General features: G+C 41.7%; 1 protein-coding gene across 1 annotated transcript in view; it reads right to left on the reverse strand.

Moving 5' to 3' along the window:
- Positions 1 to 15,939: 15,939 nt before the first annotated feature.
- The window catches only part of Lonrf2 (LON peptidase N-terminal domain and ring finger 2), a 37,689-nt gene continuing 33,795 nt past the window's right edge, over positions 15,940 to 19,833 (reverse strand). Inside the window, exon 13 of the mRNA XM_090336511.1 lies at positions 15,940 to 19,149. Coding sequence (XP_090192637.1) covers positions 18,955 to 19,149 — 195 coding nt within the window. The 3' untranslated portion in view covers positions 15,940 to 18,954. The remainder of the gene's footprint in view (positions 19,150 to 19,833) is intronic.

Consider the following 19,833-nt stretch of genomic DNA (forward strand, 5'->3'; position numbering starts at 1 on the left):
GGTTAAGCACCTGTAGAAAACTAAACTTTGATCCTCTGTATCCCTACACCATAATCAACTCCAAATGGATCAAAGACCTTGAGGTAAAAGTAGATACCCTGAAAATTTTACAGGAAGAAATAGGAGACCCAAAGAAACATAGGCTGTATGGATTTCCTCATGTAACAATTAGTATACATTTAGGATTCTCCTAACAAAGAATCATAATAGCTCAAAAGCTTTATACATGTGGTCATATAGGATGAGGCTAAGCAAAAGGAACTCCAGGATATGGAAACAACAGGTTTATCTTTGTGATTGTTGTTCTTAATGTACTATGTGAAGCAATTTATTTTCTCTTCTTTTTCCCTTATGGTTTCTTTCATGATGTTATTATATCTGAATGTGGTACCTGGTATATTGTATATATGTTTATTTATTTGAAAGAGGGAAGGTAAGGGAAAAACAAAATGACTGGGAGGGGTTGGAGGAAGGGAAAATGGAAAAAAACATGGGAAGGGGTGACAATGTTCAAGAAGTAATGTACCCACTGCCTGATGAATGTAACGGTAACCCCTCTGTACATCACCCCAACAATAAAAAAAAGAAATACAACCAGCTGGGAGCCTCACATGTAACTTGGCAAGATAAGAATTACTATTATTTCTTCAGGGTTTACTAGTTGTACAGCTATGTCCAGAATTTTTTTTTAATTTAAATGTACAAAACAGATATCTCCTTTAGTTTTGTAAAATAGCCCTTATAATAGACAGCAGCTAAAATGAGTGATGAGCAGAGATGAGGAAACTAAAAATGGAGTGAGGTCATAAAGAGAAATATAATTAAGGCTTGCCGACTCTCAAGTGGCCTCAGCCCTCTATACCAGACTAAGGGATCGGAATTCCTCACAGGCTGTCTCTGTAAGCACTCAAACCCGAGTTTATGCTGCTTTTCTCACCTTAAAGACAACCTGCTTTTGGGCCACTGTAAGTGCATTTGGAACAGGTGTTTAAACTGTTTTGCTGCCACGATTGTATAAAAAGCAGGAGAAAAGCCTGGTATCTCCACCTCCATTTCACATTAGTTATTGTTTTGTGCCATTCTCTCCACAATCACTTTGCAATCACCTTGACTTCAGGAAAGCCAGGCTAATATTGCTTAACAACGAAGTTTTGAAGGATAAATCACCTCCAAGTAAGGAGAATTACCAGACTACATCTTATAGCTGAAGAAATCATCTCACAGAAAACAGATAGCTCCCCTCGAGTGATGGCAGTGACTTAAAAACAAAAACAAAAACAGAAATTTCCTGGAACCCAGGAAAATCAGAACTGAGATGATTAGCCAGGTTACACTGGTAGCTGGACCCTCTAAACAAGGCACAGCTTTGTCCTCTGCTCCTAATTCTTCTTCTACTTAAACCTAATGCTCACATCTGCCCTGAACATGGCTGAAGATAAACTGAGGTGCTATTTCCCCATGGCATTGTGCCACGTCATCACCTTTCTCTGCCATAGTTCTTTCCTAATAAACTTTCTGATCACTTTGCCTATGTTTGCATCTTTCCTGGGTTCTGTCTTGCCAGTTGCAAGGATGGAAGTTTTTAATTCTCAAATATTTTAAGTATTAATTACCCTATAGATAGGAAGACAAAAAAAGGTAAATCTACATTGTGTGACATACTAAAGATATGAGATCAACCAGAATTATGACAACTCACAGTACAGTTCAGGGAAAAATGGAACCTCATTAATAACCATGATTGTCCCCTTCGATCTAACCCTGCCTGAGTAACTCTGCCATAGTGCTCCTCTAATAAGAATCACTGTGATCTACAACATATACACGGATGTGTGTTCTCCTACAATGCCATTTGTTGGGCAATTTCAGCCCAAAGTTGTCATGATTGTGGATATATCTAAAAGCTTTGGAAATCTGGTCCTGGCTGCCAGCATCTTGAGTCTTGAGACCCAGATGGCTGCAGTACTTCATAATTTCCAGCAGATGGTGAAAACAACACACAAGCTCGCCTTAACACGTTTAAAGGGAATTTAATGAAAATGATGGCTTCCTTCTTTTTATTCCTCTTTTCTGTCCTTTCCCCCCTTCTCTTCTCCTTTCTTCCTTTCTTCATTGATCCATAAAATATACATGAAAGCTGTGCAAGACAATATGAAGATGAATTAAGACAGTGTCCCTGACTTTGAGGATGGATATGGATATATATATATATATGTATATATATATATATATATATATATATATATGGAAGGTGATATGGGTGGCTAAGGTGACAATGTGTGTGTGTGTGTATGTATGTATGTATGTATGTATGTATGTATGTATTTATTTATTTTTGGCAGTCATGGGGCCTGAATTCTGGGCTGGGGCATTGTCCCTGAGCTCTTCAGCTCAAGGCCAGTGCTCTACCCCTTGAGCCACAGTACCACTTTTGGTTTTCTAATAGTTAATTGGAGATAAAAGTCTTAAGACTTTCATGCCTGAGCTAGCTTTGAGCCATGATCCTAAGAGCTCAGCCTCCTGAGTAGCTAGGATTCCAGGTGTGAGCCACCTGTTCCTGGCAATGTGGCATTATTCTTATCAGTCATGCCCCAGATCTATCTTGTGGCTGAGCCATCCTTGCTCATGATGGCACTTTAATCCACTTAATTCTGCTTCCTAGTCCTGCCTGGGAAACTGCAGCCAGAAAAGGATTGATATGCTTCCCTTAGGTCCTCTCTGGAAACTTCCATGGGAAGCCAGACAGTGTAGAAGAAGCATCCATCTCCCTCCCCTTGGGCAGCCACCACTGCTCTCACATTGTTCTACCTGGCTGCCCCACACTAGAGTGTGTCTGTTGGTCCCTGCCTGGTGGTAATAACTATACAGGCTGCCTGATAACCAGGGGTCCAGGCAAGGTTGCTATTCCCTTTTGCAGAAGCTTGCATGTGAAACCTTAGCAGAGAGGTGACCAAAGTGAGGAACGGAGACTTGGAGGCAAAGCTGGTGGAAGGAGGGTATAACCCCAGAGCAGCTCCATGAATGCCTGATGCCCAGACCACAGCACCTCCTGAAGCCCCTGAGCCTCTAGCCAGATGTTGGGGAACACCAGATAGGTACAGCCATGCTTGAGGGGCTGCAGTGTCAAGCTACTGGACTAGAGAACGGTGTGCTCTGATTGGATATGATGTGAGTCTGCCCTGCAAGGGTTTTGTGTGGGGGAAGCCTGGATCTCAGGTGGCAGTGTGAACAATGGTGGGGTCTTTCAGTGGTGAGGCCTGGTGGTGAGGCCACTGGGGCACTAGCACCAATTAATCTGAATAAATCTGGCCTTGCAGTTGGAGTTAGAACTCAGGACAATGGGTTCCTTTCTTCACAGGCAAGGCTTCTCATTACAGACAAGAATTAGGGTCTTCAGGCTGATGGCTCTTGGGTAGTCAGCCCTTTGCAGGGATACTTGGGAGCTGAGTGAACCTGGAGCCCTGTTTCCACCTGGCCTTGTGCACTGGTACCTCAGGCCCGTAGGGACCCAAGTGAGCATCAGATCTAGGTTCCCTGACGTGCTCTCTAATGAGGTATACAAATACTGCTCAAAATGCCCCATTATGGTGAAAAGAAAGCCACTAATGCCTCAGCTTATCTGGGTGCTCCAGTATGCTTGTACACAGCCTTGTGTTTATTTCAACTATAGCAGGGCTTGGGGCCATTTACTATTAGTAGATACTAGGGTACGCAGGAGTGGTGGATTAATGCACCATAGAAACCATCTCTGGATGCAAACAAGCTCTTTTCTGTGCCCCAACCCTCACCCTCATCTTCCCTCTCAGCTTCCCTCAGCCACCTCACCTCTCCTGGCTCCAACTGCACAGACTGTTCTTGCCTGGAAACATCACAAAATTACAATTCCCACATACAGTCTGGCGGCTTTCAGTGAGCTGAGCTTCTAAGGATCTTACTATTTATTACTAGGGCTTCATTTAGGGTAATTGCTTGGCTCTGTTCTCCGCAAGGCTTTAGTGGAATAAGTCCTCTCTTGGAAAATGCACATCTGAAATCGTATGGAGACTGTAGGCAACCTAGAGAAGAATATGGGAATAAGCCCCAGCTCGCTGACACCCTTCTGTCCAAGAGCTGGCCATCGGGGAACAGGACTACTGGGCCCAACAGCTGGTTTGCTCTGCCAGGAGGTGAAGATTGTTGATGCACAGGACTCCTCTGCTCCTTCTGGCTCCTGCCTGTGTCTTTTCTTCCTGAAACAATGGCCATCACTGTGCAGTTACCACAGTTGCCTTTGAAGGTTTTAGAGGAAACACCGACCCCAAGTGGCAAACTGTGTCTGAAGAGCTGAAAGCCTCTGACTCTTTCCACAGGTCACCCTCTTGCTAATGAGGGCTAGAAAAGGGATGACAAGGAGAGCCACCTAGGCAGTAAAAACCCTCCTGGAGTTTCTCAGTGCTGTGGTAATTAAGCGTGTACTGTCAGGATGGGAGGAGGACAGTAGGGAGAATGAAGACTAGAGAGAGAAAGAATGGGTAAATCCAGTCATTATATGCAATATACACATGACAAAATAGATAATTTGGGGGCTGGGTAGTATGGGGATAGGGAAACTGATGGAAAGGAGTGACACTGATCAAAATGCATTGTATTCCTAAATTGTTAGGTTGACTTGAAACCTCTTTGTACATCTAATTTGATTTTTCATACCCTGTGTCTTATCTAGCTGTTTATCTGAATTGGGGAAGGGAAGAGGAATAACAAAACGGTGACATAGAGGACAAGGGGTGAACCAATGCAACAGCTACAGTTACAAGACACTATACTGGAAATGATCTTTACAACCTGGAGGGGGGAGGGGAGGGAAAGAGGGAGAAAAATGAGGGGACAAAAATAAAGCCATCAATCCAGAGACTGGCAACATCCAGCTTTGTTCCTCACTTGCAGAGGTCACAAGGTCTCCAGTAATCACTCTGAGCTAATACAAAGGGGCCCAGGGCAGTTTCTGCTGCGAGATGTGAGATGCGAGGAGGATCCTACCCCAGCCCCTCCCCTTCAGCTGGCCACCTGCATAGCAAGCTTTGTAGCCCTTCCTTCTACCTCTGAAACTAGCAATCACACCCCCACACCCCCATACCTGCTTCCACTATCCCCTTTCCTCTCCTGCTTTCCTCTCACTCACGTGGACAATCCAGGATCCATGGTCCCTCTCAAGGATCTTAGCATGACACCCACCATGTTTCCTTTTACCACACAAAAAAATGTAAACTTGATTTGTGCTCTTACAATGAAGTACAAGAGCCTGGGCAGTTTAAACAGTTCACTGATTCACAGTTCTGGAAGCTGGAACTTCAAAATCCAAGTGCTGGTAAGGAGGCTTCTCCTGAGACCTTGCTCCTTGGCTTGCATATGGATGCCATCTTGCTGTCTCTTTCCATGGTCTTTTCTCTGTATTTATCTTAGGTGTTACTTCTTCTTCCTATATTCCTATAGTCTCCTTAATGAATGTATTTAATGTTCTGTTCCTAGTTACATTCTAAGGATATGGGGTGGGGTGTGGTAGGCCTTCAATGTAACAATTTGGGGTGAATGTGATTTATTTAGTCCATAAGAACATATAAACAAGTCTTAGACTGAGAATGTGGAAAACTTGAGGGAAAGAATGTCATTATCTTACCCACCATTTGTGGCCTCAATATTCAATCAACTCATCAGACATGGGGGCCACACATGGAGCTCTTTGGCTCCAGGAATTAAGAAACATGGGACCCTCTTCTTGCATGGCTCAGACAGTGTCCTGGGATTGGAAGGCTTCATGTTGGTTATGGAAGCCTATCCAGCCGGTGGTGTTGATCAGTCCTCGGTGGCCAACACCTCTCCTAGTCTAGCCACAGCATTTCTCCATCACATATTGGCCTTTGTCCTTCACATTCTGTGTATTCCACCACTAAGGGTGACACGGCAGGTTTTTAAAACACCAGAGATGGAGTCAGGTAGACAGTTTTTAAGAAGAGCTTTCTTCCATTGACACTGCTGGGAGAGAAAGGAAGGAGGGGGAAACAGGCCAGGAGAAAAGGCAAGGCACAATTCAAACCCATCAGTAGCATGGACAGCTGGAATGACCCTTCAGGGATGGCCTGTGGCAGGCAGAGCCAGGCTTACACAGCCATCACTCACTGGGTAAGGCAGCTCTGCAGCTGAGCAGATCCAGGAAGGGCAAAAAGCAAGGACTGCGTGCTGACTGTGTGCCCAGCGGTAGCCAGCAGTCCTTCATTGTGAAGGATCTGGGGCACTCCACTCTCACTTGGATTTGCTTCCAAATCTATGTTGTGGCAGTAGCTCCAGGCACCCGCCTATATAACTCACCTGCAAAGTGCCCTTTCCTGACTGAAGTCAAAACTTTTTTGGGAAAAGATGCCAAGCATACTCAGAAGTATTCTTGTCTATCATCGCCCTTCTCAAACCATGACCTTATTGGGCATGTGCAATAATGTATACCTTGAATTGAGCATGCTCCAAAATGTGACCACCCCTAAATGCTTTACTGTATGAATATGTATAGGCTTTGTGAATTAGCTCATGTTTCCTTTGATGGAGGAAATCACTTTGGAAATAATTCCAGTGCTCTTACCCAATGCAGGTTAACCTTTCTCCATGCTGCTGGGCTTTGCAATACTCAATATGAAAACTATCACTACAGGATGGCTCAGAATCTCATCCATGAGAGGTGTGTGCCTCAGGTCCTCATACCCTTCTCAGACTGGGGTTGCTACACTTGCTCATGTCTATCAACAAGGAACAAGGGTATTCCAAAGCACCTGTAAGGAACACAGAGACTCTCGTGTAAATTATAACCCCTTGCCATATCCCTGGACAGAAATCTCTTTTGAGACCCAGACATCCAATCTTTGGAGAGGTTAACTATGAGGACAGGAAACACAAATGCTCTGAATGGGCCTCTACAAGTTAGTTGCTACCCTTTGGTTCCCAGACCTATGCGTTATTTCCCTTGGGGACAGAGCACCATGTAAAGATGCTGGGCCCCAAGTGTCTCTTGTACACTGGAGGGTACCATCTGAGTTTTATAAATTAGTCCCTCAGGGCTGGCACTCTGCCTTCAACCAGCCATACCAACTTCCTATAAGGCAAATAGCTCACCCTTCCACCTTTTCACTGCAGAGAGGGCTCTCCAGGAGGAGAGATTATCCAGTGTGGATGAAGCCAGAACTCTCAGAGCAGTCTCATAGTGCTTCTGTATGCACCCAGTGGTCTGGAAAGGAAAGGCTCTGTTCAGTTCTGTCACAATGAATCCTGGCTCCTTCCAGGTGAAAGGGATCCACATGGGATCAGCTTGCTCCCCAAGCTCAGGACTTGTCTCTGTTAATGGCAAACTGTGGAACACATAGTAAAAATGAAAGCCTATACCACTGGACACACTGATAGTGGTCATCTCTGCTGCCTCCACTCAGCATTAGGGTGGCCAGTGATGAAGGCCGGCCCAGTCATCAGGTCTATTTGGCCAAAAGGTGCCTCGCCTCTTCCTTGGCAGATGCTGTCCAGGAAAACATAATGTGACAGGCCTGTACCTGCTCTCATCATCCCAGATTTCTCATGTCTCTACATGAGACCACGGAGTCCTTTTACTTTCATTCTCTTGAAGCTAGATAAGCCGTTGGTTCTACCTGTGGGTCTACGTGTCCTCTAACCCTTTGCCTACTTTTCTTCCTACATAAAGTGGATAACCAGATACTTTAAGCTAAATTCCATCCACTGGGAAGGTGTCTCCCTTGCTACACTTTCAAGACCCTTGACTGAGGCTACACAGTAAGCCCGTTTAGTATGAATTAAGTTTGGATGTTTTCTTCTTCGTCTGGTCTTTCATCATTCTCACAAAGCCATGGACATGAAGGGTAAAAGGCATTCACCTAAGAATGGTGAAGATACTGAAGTCTGGGCCATCTCTCCCTGTGTGCCATGCCCCGATGGTGCTTTTATGTGACCGCACATATCACCTTCATCTTAAGAACTTTGCGGGGGAGGCAGCAGTGCAATACTGCAGTCTGAATTCAGAATTTTACACTTGCTAGGACTGTGCTCCCCCACTTGAGCCACGCCCTCAATTTTTTAAAACTTTTTCGTGTGGGGGTAGTTCTCATGCTTTTGCCTAGGACTAGCCTCCAAGACCCTCCAACATCCACAGTCTCGTCCATAACTGCAATCACAGATGCATACCACATCACCCAACTTATTGAGATATGGTCTTTGTAACTTTTTTTTTGGGGGGGGGAGAGGCTGGTCTGGCCTCAGACTGCACTCCTCCTGATTTCCTCCACCTGAATAACTGAGACTACAAGTGTGAGCCATTAATCCAATTCCTTTTTTTCTTTTGCCATTCCTGGTCTTGAACTCAGGGCCTGAGCACAGTCCTTTGGCTTTCTCAAGGCTAGCATTCTACTACTCGAGCCACAGCGCTACTTCCTGGTTTTTTATGTATGTCGTACCGAGGAATCGAACCCGAGTCTTCGTGAATGCTAGGCAAGCACTCTACCACTCCAGCCCTAATTCTTAAGAAGGAATTTTGCTGGCCCATTTCTACCCTGTGACAGATTGGCTCATTCTGGGAGTTGTGGTGGCATGGGTACTTTATGTCCTTATGATCTCCTATGTCATGTTGGAGTCAGTTCCACTGTATTGTCTAGGACTGCCTTAGCAAAGGATCACAAAGTGTGGCTTTTATTTCTCACCTCTTTGAAAGCTGGAAGTCTGAGCTGTGTGTGTCAGCATGGTTCAGTCCACCCAAGGCCTCCCCCAGGCTTTCCCCTGTCTCACATGTTTTTTTTCTGCTTCCAAATTTCCTCACAGGATGGGAGTGATACAGAGAATATACCCTAATCATTGCATTTGAGCATATTTACTTCTTCAAGGACCCTGTTTCCAAATACAGTCACCTTTTAAGGTCCTGGAGAGCAAACTCCTAGAGTGAGATGGGTATACATCTCAGCACATATCACCAACCAGTGATACCCCTTAATGCCATAATACTCTGCCATGCTTGTCAATGTTCCTTACACCTTTCTTCTCCAGACTCTACCTAAGGTAGACAGTGCTCTGTTTACTTGGAAGTGTAGCCCATTCAGACACATAACAAGCAGGCTCCCAATCCTAAAGAAGCTTACAGGGAACTGATTGTTCATGAGATTCGTCCTGAAGGAAGGAAGGCAGGTGGGAAAAAGAAGATGCACAGCCACACATGACTAGTAACTGTCTCCACTGAGCTCATTGATGGCTATTTTCCATATCTTCCTCACATACCTAGATCTTTACATCACCACTGAGATCAGTCATAAGCTTTCCCAGAAAAGCCCAAAGTCATCTGACAAGAAAATTCCCAGCAGCAGGGGCAACCAGTCTCTCATTGATGGAGATCTGGGCCAGGAATCCCAGGTGCTTACCAGATAAATATGTCACATTAGTGAAAAATAAACCTTTGTCACTGAGTACAGTGGTATTTGGGGAACACGTGCTATGCAGCATCACACAGCCCAAGCTGACTTCACAGAGAAAGAAGGAAAAGGGTCTCTCAACATACAGAGGACTACATTAAGAACATAGCCTCTTCCCTTTTAAACACGCTGACTGGTAGTCATGCTGAATGTACACAGGAGGAAGGTCTGCTCCAGACCTCTAAGTGTATCACCAATTCTCACCAAGTTCACTGGCTGAATCCTTGGTCTGCTGACAGAGCCACTGTGCTGGAGAAAGCACTGAGGTGGGCGACAGGGCTGGTGGGCCTTTACAAGACTGGGAAGGGACAGCTTTATGGGTGAAAAACCATGGGTTATTGCTGAACTGCATAACAAGTTCACTAACCACATTCTAAGTGCTGGAAAGTCACACACGGCTAATGGTGATTCTCAGCACGAATGCAGACCATAGCCAACAACAATCATATAAAGCTCACTTGGGTAGGAACGGCTGAAGGACTCAAGATTAGTCACTATGGAGTGAGGTGAGGGAAAGTGGGAGGAAAACATAGGAAGAGGTATCAATGTTCAAGAAGTAATATACCCACTACCTGACGAATGTAACTGTAACCCCTCTACACATTACCCCAACCATAAAATACAATTTAAAAAAGATTAATCAGCATATATAAAAGAATTTAACACAGCTTTTTCCAGATTTGACAACAATACTAGTCATTCAAATTATATGACCAATATAATGAGTAGCCAAACTGAAACTTCTGGACTATGACTTTTTCAATAATCACCCTAGAGTTAAGTACCTCAAGAAACCAAAATTCTTCCTTTAGAAACTAAAAGTAAACTGTCATAGGCAGACATGATCAGAGTCTGCAAGTTAGTAAAATAAGGTAGTAAAATAAGGAAGTTAGTAAAATAAGCTTTCGGCATTTTGTGATGAGAACAATACCAAGTTTTCAAAACTTTAACTTACAAAAGCAGTGTTGAAGAATCATAGCTCTAAACACCTGCATAAAAAGAACAAATCGCTCATGTAAATTACACTACAATGAAACTTTAACTAGTAGAAAGGGAGGAACAAACCAAATCCAAACTACTAGACAGAGAAGGGTAAAAATCAAAGCAGAAATCAACAAATCAGACTAAAAAAAACCCAACTATACATAGAATCAATGAAACAAAAAGCTGTCTCTGAAAAAATTAGTAAGATCGACAAATTCCTAGCTACCTGACAAAAACGGTGGGGGGTAAAGGAAGAGACCCAAATGAACAAAATTTGAGATAAAAAATGAAGCATCACAGGAAATAGAGAAATCCAAACTATTATGAGAGATTAACTTAAAAAGTATATTCAAAAAAGTTGGAAAATCTAGTAGATACATTTCTAGAGGCACACAAGCTATCAAAGCTGAACCAAGAAGACATAAACCACTTACAGTTAAACAAGCAGTGAGAATGAATATGTTAAGTCTTCCAACAAGGCAAAGTCCAGGTCACAATGAATTTACATCTGAATTCCGTAAGACCTTAAAAAAAAAAAACCTAACACCAGTAACCACCCCACCCATGACTCTTCCATGGAATAAAAAGGAAAGGTTCATTACCAAACTCATTCTACACATCTGGAAATCCACACATCCCCAAATCAGACAGGGACCCATTGTAAAAAGAGATAGGCCTATCTCTTTGATGAACATATGCAAAGCTCCTTAATAAAATACTTTCTAAGCTGGGCACAGTGGCTCACACCTGTAATCCTAGCTACACAGGAGGCTGAGATCTAAGGATCGCAGTTCAAAGCCTGCCTGGACACTAAAGTCCATGAAACTCTTATCTCCAATTAACCACTAGAAAACTGAAAGTGGCACTGTGGCTCAAGGGGTAGGGTGGCAGCCTCAAGCTGAGAGCTCAGAGACAACACCGAGGCCCACAGTTCAAGCCCTACAACCAACATAAACATAAACACACACACACACACACACACACACACACGCACGCACGCACACACGCACACCTTCTAACTGAATTCAACAACTAGTTTCATCCCAGAGATGCAAGGCTGGTTTTTCAGTATACATAAACCAATAAACACAATGTATCAAAAAAAAATTTTCTCTTTTAAAATTTCTAAATAAATATGTATTCTCATAGTTAATTCTCTACTTAAAATTGTGTATTCCTTTCTTCGTGAAATATTGCTCCCTTATCTCAACTCCCCCTCTCCCTACACAAAAGATTAACTTCAGTTCCTATTAAATCTTATCTACCCTGGATAGAAGTGATCTTAAAATGTAATTATGGTAAAGCCTCTCCTCTTTTATTAGTGACTGAAGCTGGACTAATTCTACATCTGATTTGGGTTGAACAATGCTCCTCTAAAACTCACATCCAAACAATATATGGCTGTGACCTTACTTAAAGACAGTGTTTCTGCACATGTAATAATAAAAGTTAGGTGGCATTCACACTGAATTAGGTTGTACTCCAAGTCTAGTAACTTATATACATTCTTACAAAGGAGTCAGACACCTGGACTTGGAGAGGGAAAGCCTTGTGGTAATAAAGACAGACTGGGGGTATGCACAAGCACAGGAAGAACAGGGCCCACAGCAGCCTCCAGGAGCTAGAAGACTCTGCATACCTAAAAGTAGATAAGATTCTGTCAACACCTTGACCTTGAACTTCTGATTTTCAGCACCGTGAAGAATAAATTCTGTTTGGAAGCTAACTACAGAAAATTAATTCAACATCCTGTGTGTCTGAAGATGTAACCAAGTTAGGTTGAATTCATCCTGGATTAGACTGAACTAAATGTGATCTAGTGCTAGTTATTTCACATATCATTTGCACATGATTAATTTATTACATAACATTTACAACACTGCAAGTTTTATTTACTCCAAATATCACATATTAAATATACAATTACAACTAAAATGAACAGTACACAGACACAATGAAGTAAATATTGCAACATTCAAATGTGGCCTCACTTAAGTAATGACAAATAGCAAATATTGTTATTAACATCTTTATCCCAGACTTAAACTTAGGAAACAAAATAAGGTCAGATTAAACACTCAGTATTATATGAATGCGACAACACACTAATTTCTAAATAGGTAAAACCATGAATTTTTAAGTTCATCTACATCAACTTTTTGCTCAAATCTGCTCTTCTAATTAAATAGAGAAAAAAATGCACATCAAATTCTTAAATGGAAAAATCATCTCACAACCACAAAATTAAGTTGCTAACAACACTAATACACAAACATACAGATTTCCATCACAGCAACCTTTCCCCAGGGCTCAGTGGAAAATGGAGGGTAGTGGGTGAGCGGTACGAGAGAAGAGCCAGCCACTGATCACACCACACACAGTACAAAAGCAGACAAAACTACTCAAGTTAAAATAGCATGGCAAATACCAAAGGCCTCAAAGCAGTATTTTTTAATGTTTGCTGAAAAGCGAAAAGATTAGAGATACTTACGTTGCAACTCCATCTTCCTCCTCAAAGACCACATATACCAATCTAGCCTCGTAACTGACAGCCAACTTCCTCAGTCTCTCTTATTACTCAGGTTCTGTCTCTACTTAGGGTGGGAAGGGACTGCCATACTGCCAAGGGAACTCACAGGACTCACCTGATCCCAACCTGCTCTGATAACTTGCAGCTGGCTCCTCAGCTGCAGGACTGCAAGAAGGTGTCTCTGAGCCTCAAGTTCTGCAGGCACAAGCTGATACCAGTAGGCCCATCCCTACTCAAACTAGCCTCTCTACTTGAGTGGTAAAATTCGACTTAGTCTCTTAGTACGTGGTGAACTGTAGTCTAGTTTGACACATAAGCCAGCTGTGACATATTCTATGTGGTCCCATGAAGTTACATTACCCAGTGACAATGTAGCTGTCTTGGTTTATGTAAGAATATTCTATGTTGCTCATGCTATAACAAAATCACCTAACCACACATCTCCCAGTGTGTGTCTCCATAAGTGTCTAGTGACTGCATGCCAAATAAGGTAAACACTGAACTGCACCAATCTATAATCTCCGTAAAGTCCTTCCCTTTTCTGTCTAAAATGTTGGGGGCAACATTCTGATCCATCTTGGGTTGGTATGCTGCCCATTAAAACATTTATTTCTTGCTCAAAAATAACCTACTACATTGAAACATAGTTGTTTCCTTTTGGTGTGGTCAGCAGGATGCAGAGTGGAGCTTCTAGAACCCTCCAGCTTCATTTGTGAACTTGTGAGAAACACCAGCGTCCACTGAACACCACGGCTTCCTAAGACAACTAGATACAGTACAAGTAAGTTCCCTCCTCTTATCTCAAAGCTCTACTCCACGTTTATCTAAACTTTTTCTTCCTTTCTCTTTTCCTTAGATTTACTGAACTGGATTTCAGAAAAGAAGCCACAGTAGGTTAGACAGCATCTAAACTGAGCTCAGAGTCAAACTGGATTTGACCGTTAATTGCACTGGGTTCAGCTAAAGGTCACAGTAGATACTGAGGCTTGAACTCAGGATCTGCGCATTGTCCCTTAGCTTTTCCACTGCCAGCTAGTGCTCTCCCACTGAGTCACAGCTCATGGATATACATATATATATATATGTATATATATGTATATCCATGCTTTCTTTATCCATTCGTGTGCTGATAAGCACCCAGTTTCCACCCATCTTTCCTAAATACTGAGGTCACTGACCATGATAAGCCCAGCTGCCATCCCCTCTGGAGGACAATTTAAAAATAAATAAAAATAGAAAGTTAAATATATGCCTTATAATAAAGTAAGGCCTTCTAACCAAGTCTTCTGGTCTTAACTGCTTTTTCTATGGTCTAAGGCAGAGATGGGGAACTTTGATTTTTTTTTCTGTCAGGGGCCGTTTGAAGATTTATAACATCTTCAGAGGGCATACATAATAATTAATACAGGCAGACAACTGCAAGCACCTGATGAGAAAACCACATGTCTGTCCCGTCGAGTACCACACGATTTCATGGGCCTTACGTGACCCACAGGCTAGATGTTGCCCAACCCTGGTCAAGAGCAAAGCTGAGACACATTGTAAGAAACTTCCCAGTCTGCAAAAATAGTTCTGAAAAAATTTTACCAAGGAGTTTAGAATCCTTGCAGGAGCTCAGAATCCAGGATGTCCTAAGCGTTCCCAATTTGTTCACATGATATTAAGACCTAAGAAAACTTGAAAGTTTGATAGAAACAAAATGGAAGGAACCTAAAGAGATAAAGAAAGACCTTCCAAAGTCTTTTGAGAACAGCAAATAAAACTGCTAAGAACTTTTAAAATTCAATTCTAAAGCTTTTCCACAGAAAACTGATTGGTCCATTATAGTCCTGCAGACAAAAGATGGAAAAACCAGTTCCAAATTCTAGAGTTCACCCAGAAACAGTGTTAGTAACTACATTAAGGAATTATTTTTCACAGACAGAAATGGCATCACCTACTTTACTTATAACTGAACTCTGTTTTGAATTTAACTGCAAGGGGCTTCATCTGAGTACTTTCAGAGAATGAGCTCCTCCAGTTTCTCCAGGCTGTGGGAGATCCTAGTGTCTCTCAAAATCAGTGTTCCTCAGTAAGCAGAGAGCCACCTTAGGAAGTTCTTTCAACTCCTTGTCACATCTATCTGAGCCACTGAGCAGCTCTGCTACTTCCAGTTACTCGTAGGTGCTGGTAAGGAGTGTGAATGTGGGAGTCGGAGTCTTTGTGATAATTGCCATTCAACTTGTGTGGAAGTTCTTGAACCCTACTCTGCAACAATGACTCAGGACTCCCAATCATGGTCTGCATGTCACAACTTAGAAAGGGCCTCTCCAGAGACCAGAGACCTGCAATTGTATATCTACCTGGTGGGGATTTTAAGGTAAAGCTAACCAGCTTCCTCATGATCTTAGAAAATTCTGTTACCTTGAAGGCCTTAACTTTCTTTCTTCTGGCTGCTCTTACCTCTCCCATTTCCCTATGATGAAATAACCTGATGATGTTTGCCAAGACTTTTATGCTCTAGCAAGAACTAAAATGGTTAAGTTAAGTCTGTGGACTAACTCCATAAAATCAAGAAACTGCTCCATTAATTTCAATTCTTCATAATTCCAATGAGAAATACTCTAAAATTCCTAGAGAGTTTCCTTGACATTTTCAACATCACTATTGTCTTTGCCCGCTGGAAGTAGTATTCTGACATTTCCAATAGTTACAAAGAAGGCATCTCCAGGTGAAGTCCAGGGAGCATAATGTATACAGTACTTGGAGGCTGAATACATGATTTTGAGTGACTGATTACATATGCCACTTGATTAAAATTAGAAGGTACCCTTAATGGCAAATACAGTTATACATCTTCCATGTGTGACAGAAAGCATGCAAGAGCAATTTTCCCATGGCACTTTGTTTAGATTTATGGGCAGTCTTATCAGGAAGTAGATAGAAATGATTCTTACTCAAAGCAAGTAGCTTTCATTTCTGGCTCCTGGGGCCTACACTGGGTTTATGGAGCATCTGTTTATTCTGTTCTGCCTCTTTATTGGTTCAGGTTTTCTATTTGGCACAGCTCACTACTGGCCTTCTCAAAAGTTTCTTGGCAATGTATACCATGTGGTGCTTAGAAGATTTAAGTACCTCTGTAAATTAAGACTTGGGTACAATTCAAGGCTAATGTGCCTAACCTGACTGAGAGCAATTGTGGCACTTTGACTTCCTCATTATTTTGTGTTACTGCCAAATAACAAAAATATAAGAGTCATCTAGGATAGTATTAAGTGGCCAATTCTGAACTAGGTTGATCAAGTAGATTCGCTGTGATTGTTGTAGAAAATGGTGTCATTACCTATGCCTATGGTTTTGGTCAATCTTTATAAAAAGGTAAAAGAATTACCCAAAAGGGCAACTGTTAAATTATATTTGTCTTACACTGGTTCATGCCTGGATGATGAAATTTGTTCTAGGACAGCTCCATATACAATTAATTATAACCCAACTTGATGCTCAAGCAAATTGTGATTAAGTATATATCTTGGTAAGGAAACAACTGGGTCTTGACCAACCACAGCAGCTGAAATGCTAAGCAATCCCAGAAGAAGGACTCCCAAATGCCCAAATAAGGCAAATACTGGACCGCAGCAATTAAATAATCTCTGCTTTTCCGGTTTGAAAAACAACTCACTGCCTTGGGGAGAGGCAGTCTGCCTGATTCTAGAAGCTATTTCTTGCTGAAATCAACTTGGTTAAACTTTGTAACAATCATCAACTGTCCTTTGCAAACAAAAAGTTAATTATCTTGAGAAAATAAATCTCTCTCCAGAAATGCTAGCACAAGTTTGAACTATCATGCTTTTGTAATTTTTGATGTTTTGGTAGGTTGGAGCCTTCACAACTAGGAAAAGAATATCCCTACCAGGTCTAGTCAATTCTTTTTGTAATATATATATATGAGTTGTACAAAGAGACTACTACAGTTCCATCAGTTAGGTTATGAGTACATTGCATCTTGATCACTTTCACCCCTTCCACATTTTTCTCCCATTTGCTTGTCAATTCTTACATAACAGAGCACATGTCTTCCTTATGCAAACTAACCAACTTGGAGCCCCATTCCCAGATGCCTCATCTGTCCAGCTCCTCTGTAAGGAAGCAACAAAGGCACGAATCCTGCCCTTGTGGATTTCTCTCCCTAGGCTGGCCTTTGAGAGCAATCCTCTTTCTCAATCTCTCAAACAGCTCTAGGATTACAGGCATGAGCCTCTGGTGGCTAGTTACAATTCTTCATGTATGTTATGAAGATATAAAACAAGTTCTAGAGAAGAGTGGCTAATGTTTACTAATTTCTAGGACTTGCTTCTAGTAAAGGTCTTCTACACATGAAAAGCAGTTTTGTTTTTTGAGTGGTCAGATTAATTTAGGTTGCATGGCTTAGGAAAATACTACTTAAGTACTTGAAACATTGAGTCAACAAATACTAAATTTTCTGCTGCAGAGTTAAGTTTCACTAATGTATTTTCTAACTCCCATGACCTAACTTGAGTTTTTAACTGCTGAAAACTACAATGCATCAAATTATAAATAGTATAATGTCTTTCTAATGAAATGCTTCATGGGTTCATAACCCACCAATATTTTCTATTATGAAATACAGTTTAAAAAAAATCTTGAAGATCACATACCTTGAATGAAGAGGGCAAAGCTTGCAACTATGATGTGCTCATTAGTTCTGTCTTTCAGTTAAGGATGCCCATCTCATAAACTAAGAAGCAAACTCTCAGCACCTGGCTAGGGCAGTAAGCATATCTGAGATTCACAGTTATTCCAATCAGCATTACCAGCATATATTACAGGTTGGAAGTTACACCTATTGTTCTTTAACTGATAATTCCTGGTCCAATAAACATAAAAGTTGGTTTAAAAAAATGATCATTTTAGTTTGGTATTGGAGAAACCTGAATATTTAAAACCTATATCAATCACTTATCCTTGCATATTCTGGCCCCAGAACATATATTCTGGTATATCTCCCCAGAACAGATAGATTTTACCATTTCAAAACAGCTTTTAAATGTTTTCATATATTAGTGGAAACACAGTAGCATAAAGTTTACTAGTGAGCTCAATTTCTCATGAAAATCCTGGCAGAAAGGAGAATTGGCCTCAGTGTTAAATATACACTCAGAGAGACAGAGTTACACTTTCAAGTGTTTCTTGTACTCATCTGGCTGCATGTTTGATATCCCAATGCCTTTATAGTTTTAACTCACTTTTGCTCACTGTTTATTCAGAGTGTGTAAATATAGTCTCAAATTCACTACACTATTCTCCAACTTTGCTATATCCATGAAACATATTGTATTTTGACATTGTTAATGAATACAACATGCAATTTACAACACCTGGGACTAAAACAGGACAGTAAACACAGTTCTATCCAGTAATTGCTACGTCTTAGGTGAGGACTCATTTTAGCCCCTGCACTGGACAAGTGTTCGATTCCTTAAAGTTCACAGACAACTTTACAGCAATACACAAAGCCTAAGTGCATCTTTGGTCAGCCTGTGTTCTAACAGATCTGCGTCCACATTAAACATGTTTTAATCTTGTCTGGCCACAGACACATGCATCTTTCCACTTAGCAGAGTGGGATACTGACTAGAACAGCCTCTCCTTTCTTGTGGACTCTATGCCACATCTATGCCCTCTGTGCTGCTCTATGCTGCCAGTGACCTCCTGAAACATCTGCTTCCAAGTGATTTTCTTAGGTGGTTTTTCCAACCCTGAACTTCAGGCTAACCTTGTGCAGCAACAGATTCCACCAGGCACAAACTTGGCAATTTTGAGAGAGTATTAAGTATATGTTAAGTGTCCCATTTGGTAACCTTATCAATGAACATTTTACAGAGCACAATAAAGGATGGATACTTGTCCAGGCCTGGCACTCAAAAATGTACAGGGGCTTCCAGAAACCACAACAGAGGAAGATCAGTTGGTTTTCTCCTTGTTGGGAGCCGCCTCCTGGCGATTATTCATCTTACGAGTGATGATGACTAGGATGCGTCGGATGGCAAGCAGACGTTCTTTCAAAGAGGTCATGCCAAGGATGGCCAGCTGAGCCTTGCGCTCCAGGGGTAGCACCGCCAGGATCCACCAGGACCAGGCAGGGCCACTAGGATTGCTCTGCAACATAAACCAGAAGAAAATACTCTACAAATGCATGCCTGCTCCCCAATGTAACCAACAGACAGGTGAACCAACAGAAATGTCACTTTCTACTGTAGGGCTACATCACAACTCAGTCCTCAAAATGCATGTTTGCTTTTATGTTATATTCAAAGGTGGGGAGCTCTGTATACAGGAAGAGCTTGTCAAGAGAAGCATCTTCTGCAGGGAAAATCATCAATCAGTTACTTCTGTTCTCCTGAGCGTCTACTACTTAAGAGTTTATATACACACCAACCAGGGGAAAAGATGAGTCATTTTTACCTCCACATCGCAATATTCTGTGCTATTGATATTTAAGTTTTACGCATATGCATGCTATCTAAATCTTAAAGGTTTAAGTGTATACATATGGTTTGAGTACCATAGGAAAATTAGCCTTTTCAAAGCCAATGTGGTAAATGTGTATGTGTAAAAGAGACATATGGGTATCCTTAATATGTGGATATTAGTACAAATAGTACAATGGCGATGACTCAGTATTTGGGTACTCAAGGTTATGGACATGGTCTTGGGGATATAAACATAACTACATAGACATAAAAATCTATGATGGGCTATATACTGTCTAGACATAATGTTTTATTACATAGATTAATATGTATCTATAACATACAAAGACTCAGCTTAATTTTAATCATG

Source organism: Megascapheus bottae, chromosome 7 (assembly GCF_031878675.1).
Source record: "Megascapheus bottae isolate mThoBot1 chromosome 7, mThoBot2.hap1, whole genome shotgun sequence".
In the NCBI taxonomy this organism is placed as follows: domain Eukaryota; kingdom Metazoa; phylum Chordata; class Mammalia; order Rodentia; family Geomyidae; genus Megascapheus; species Megascapheus bottae.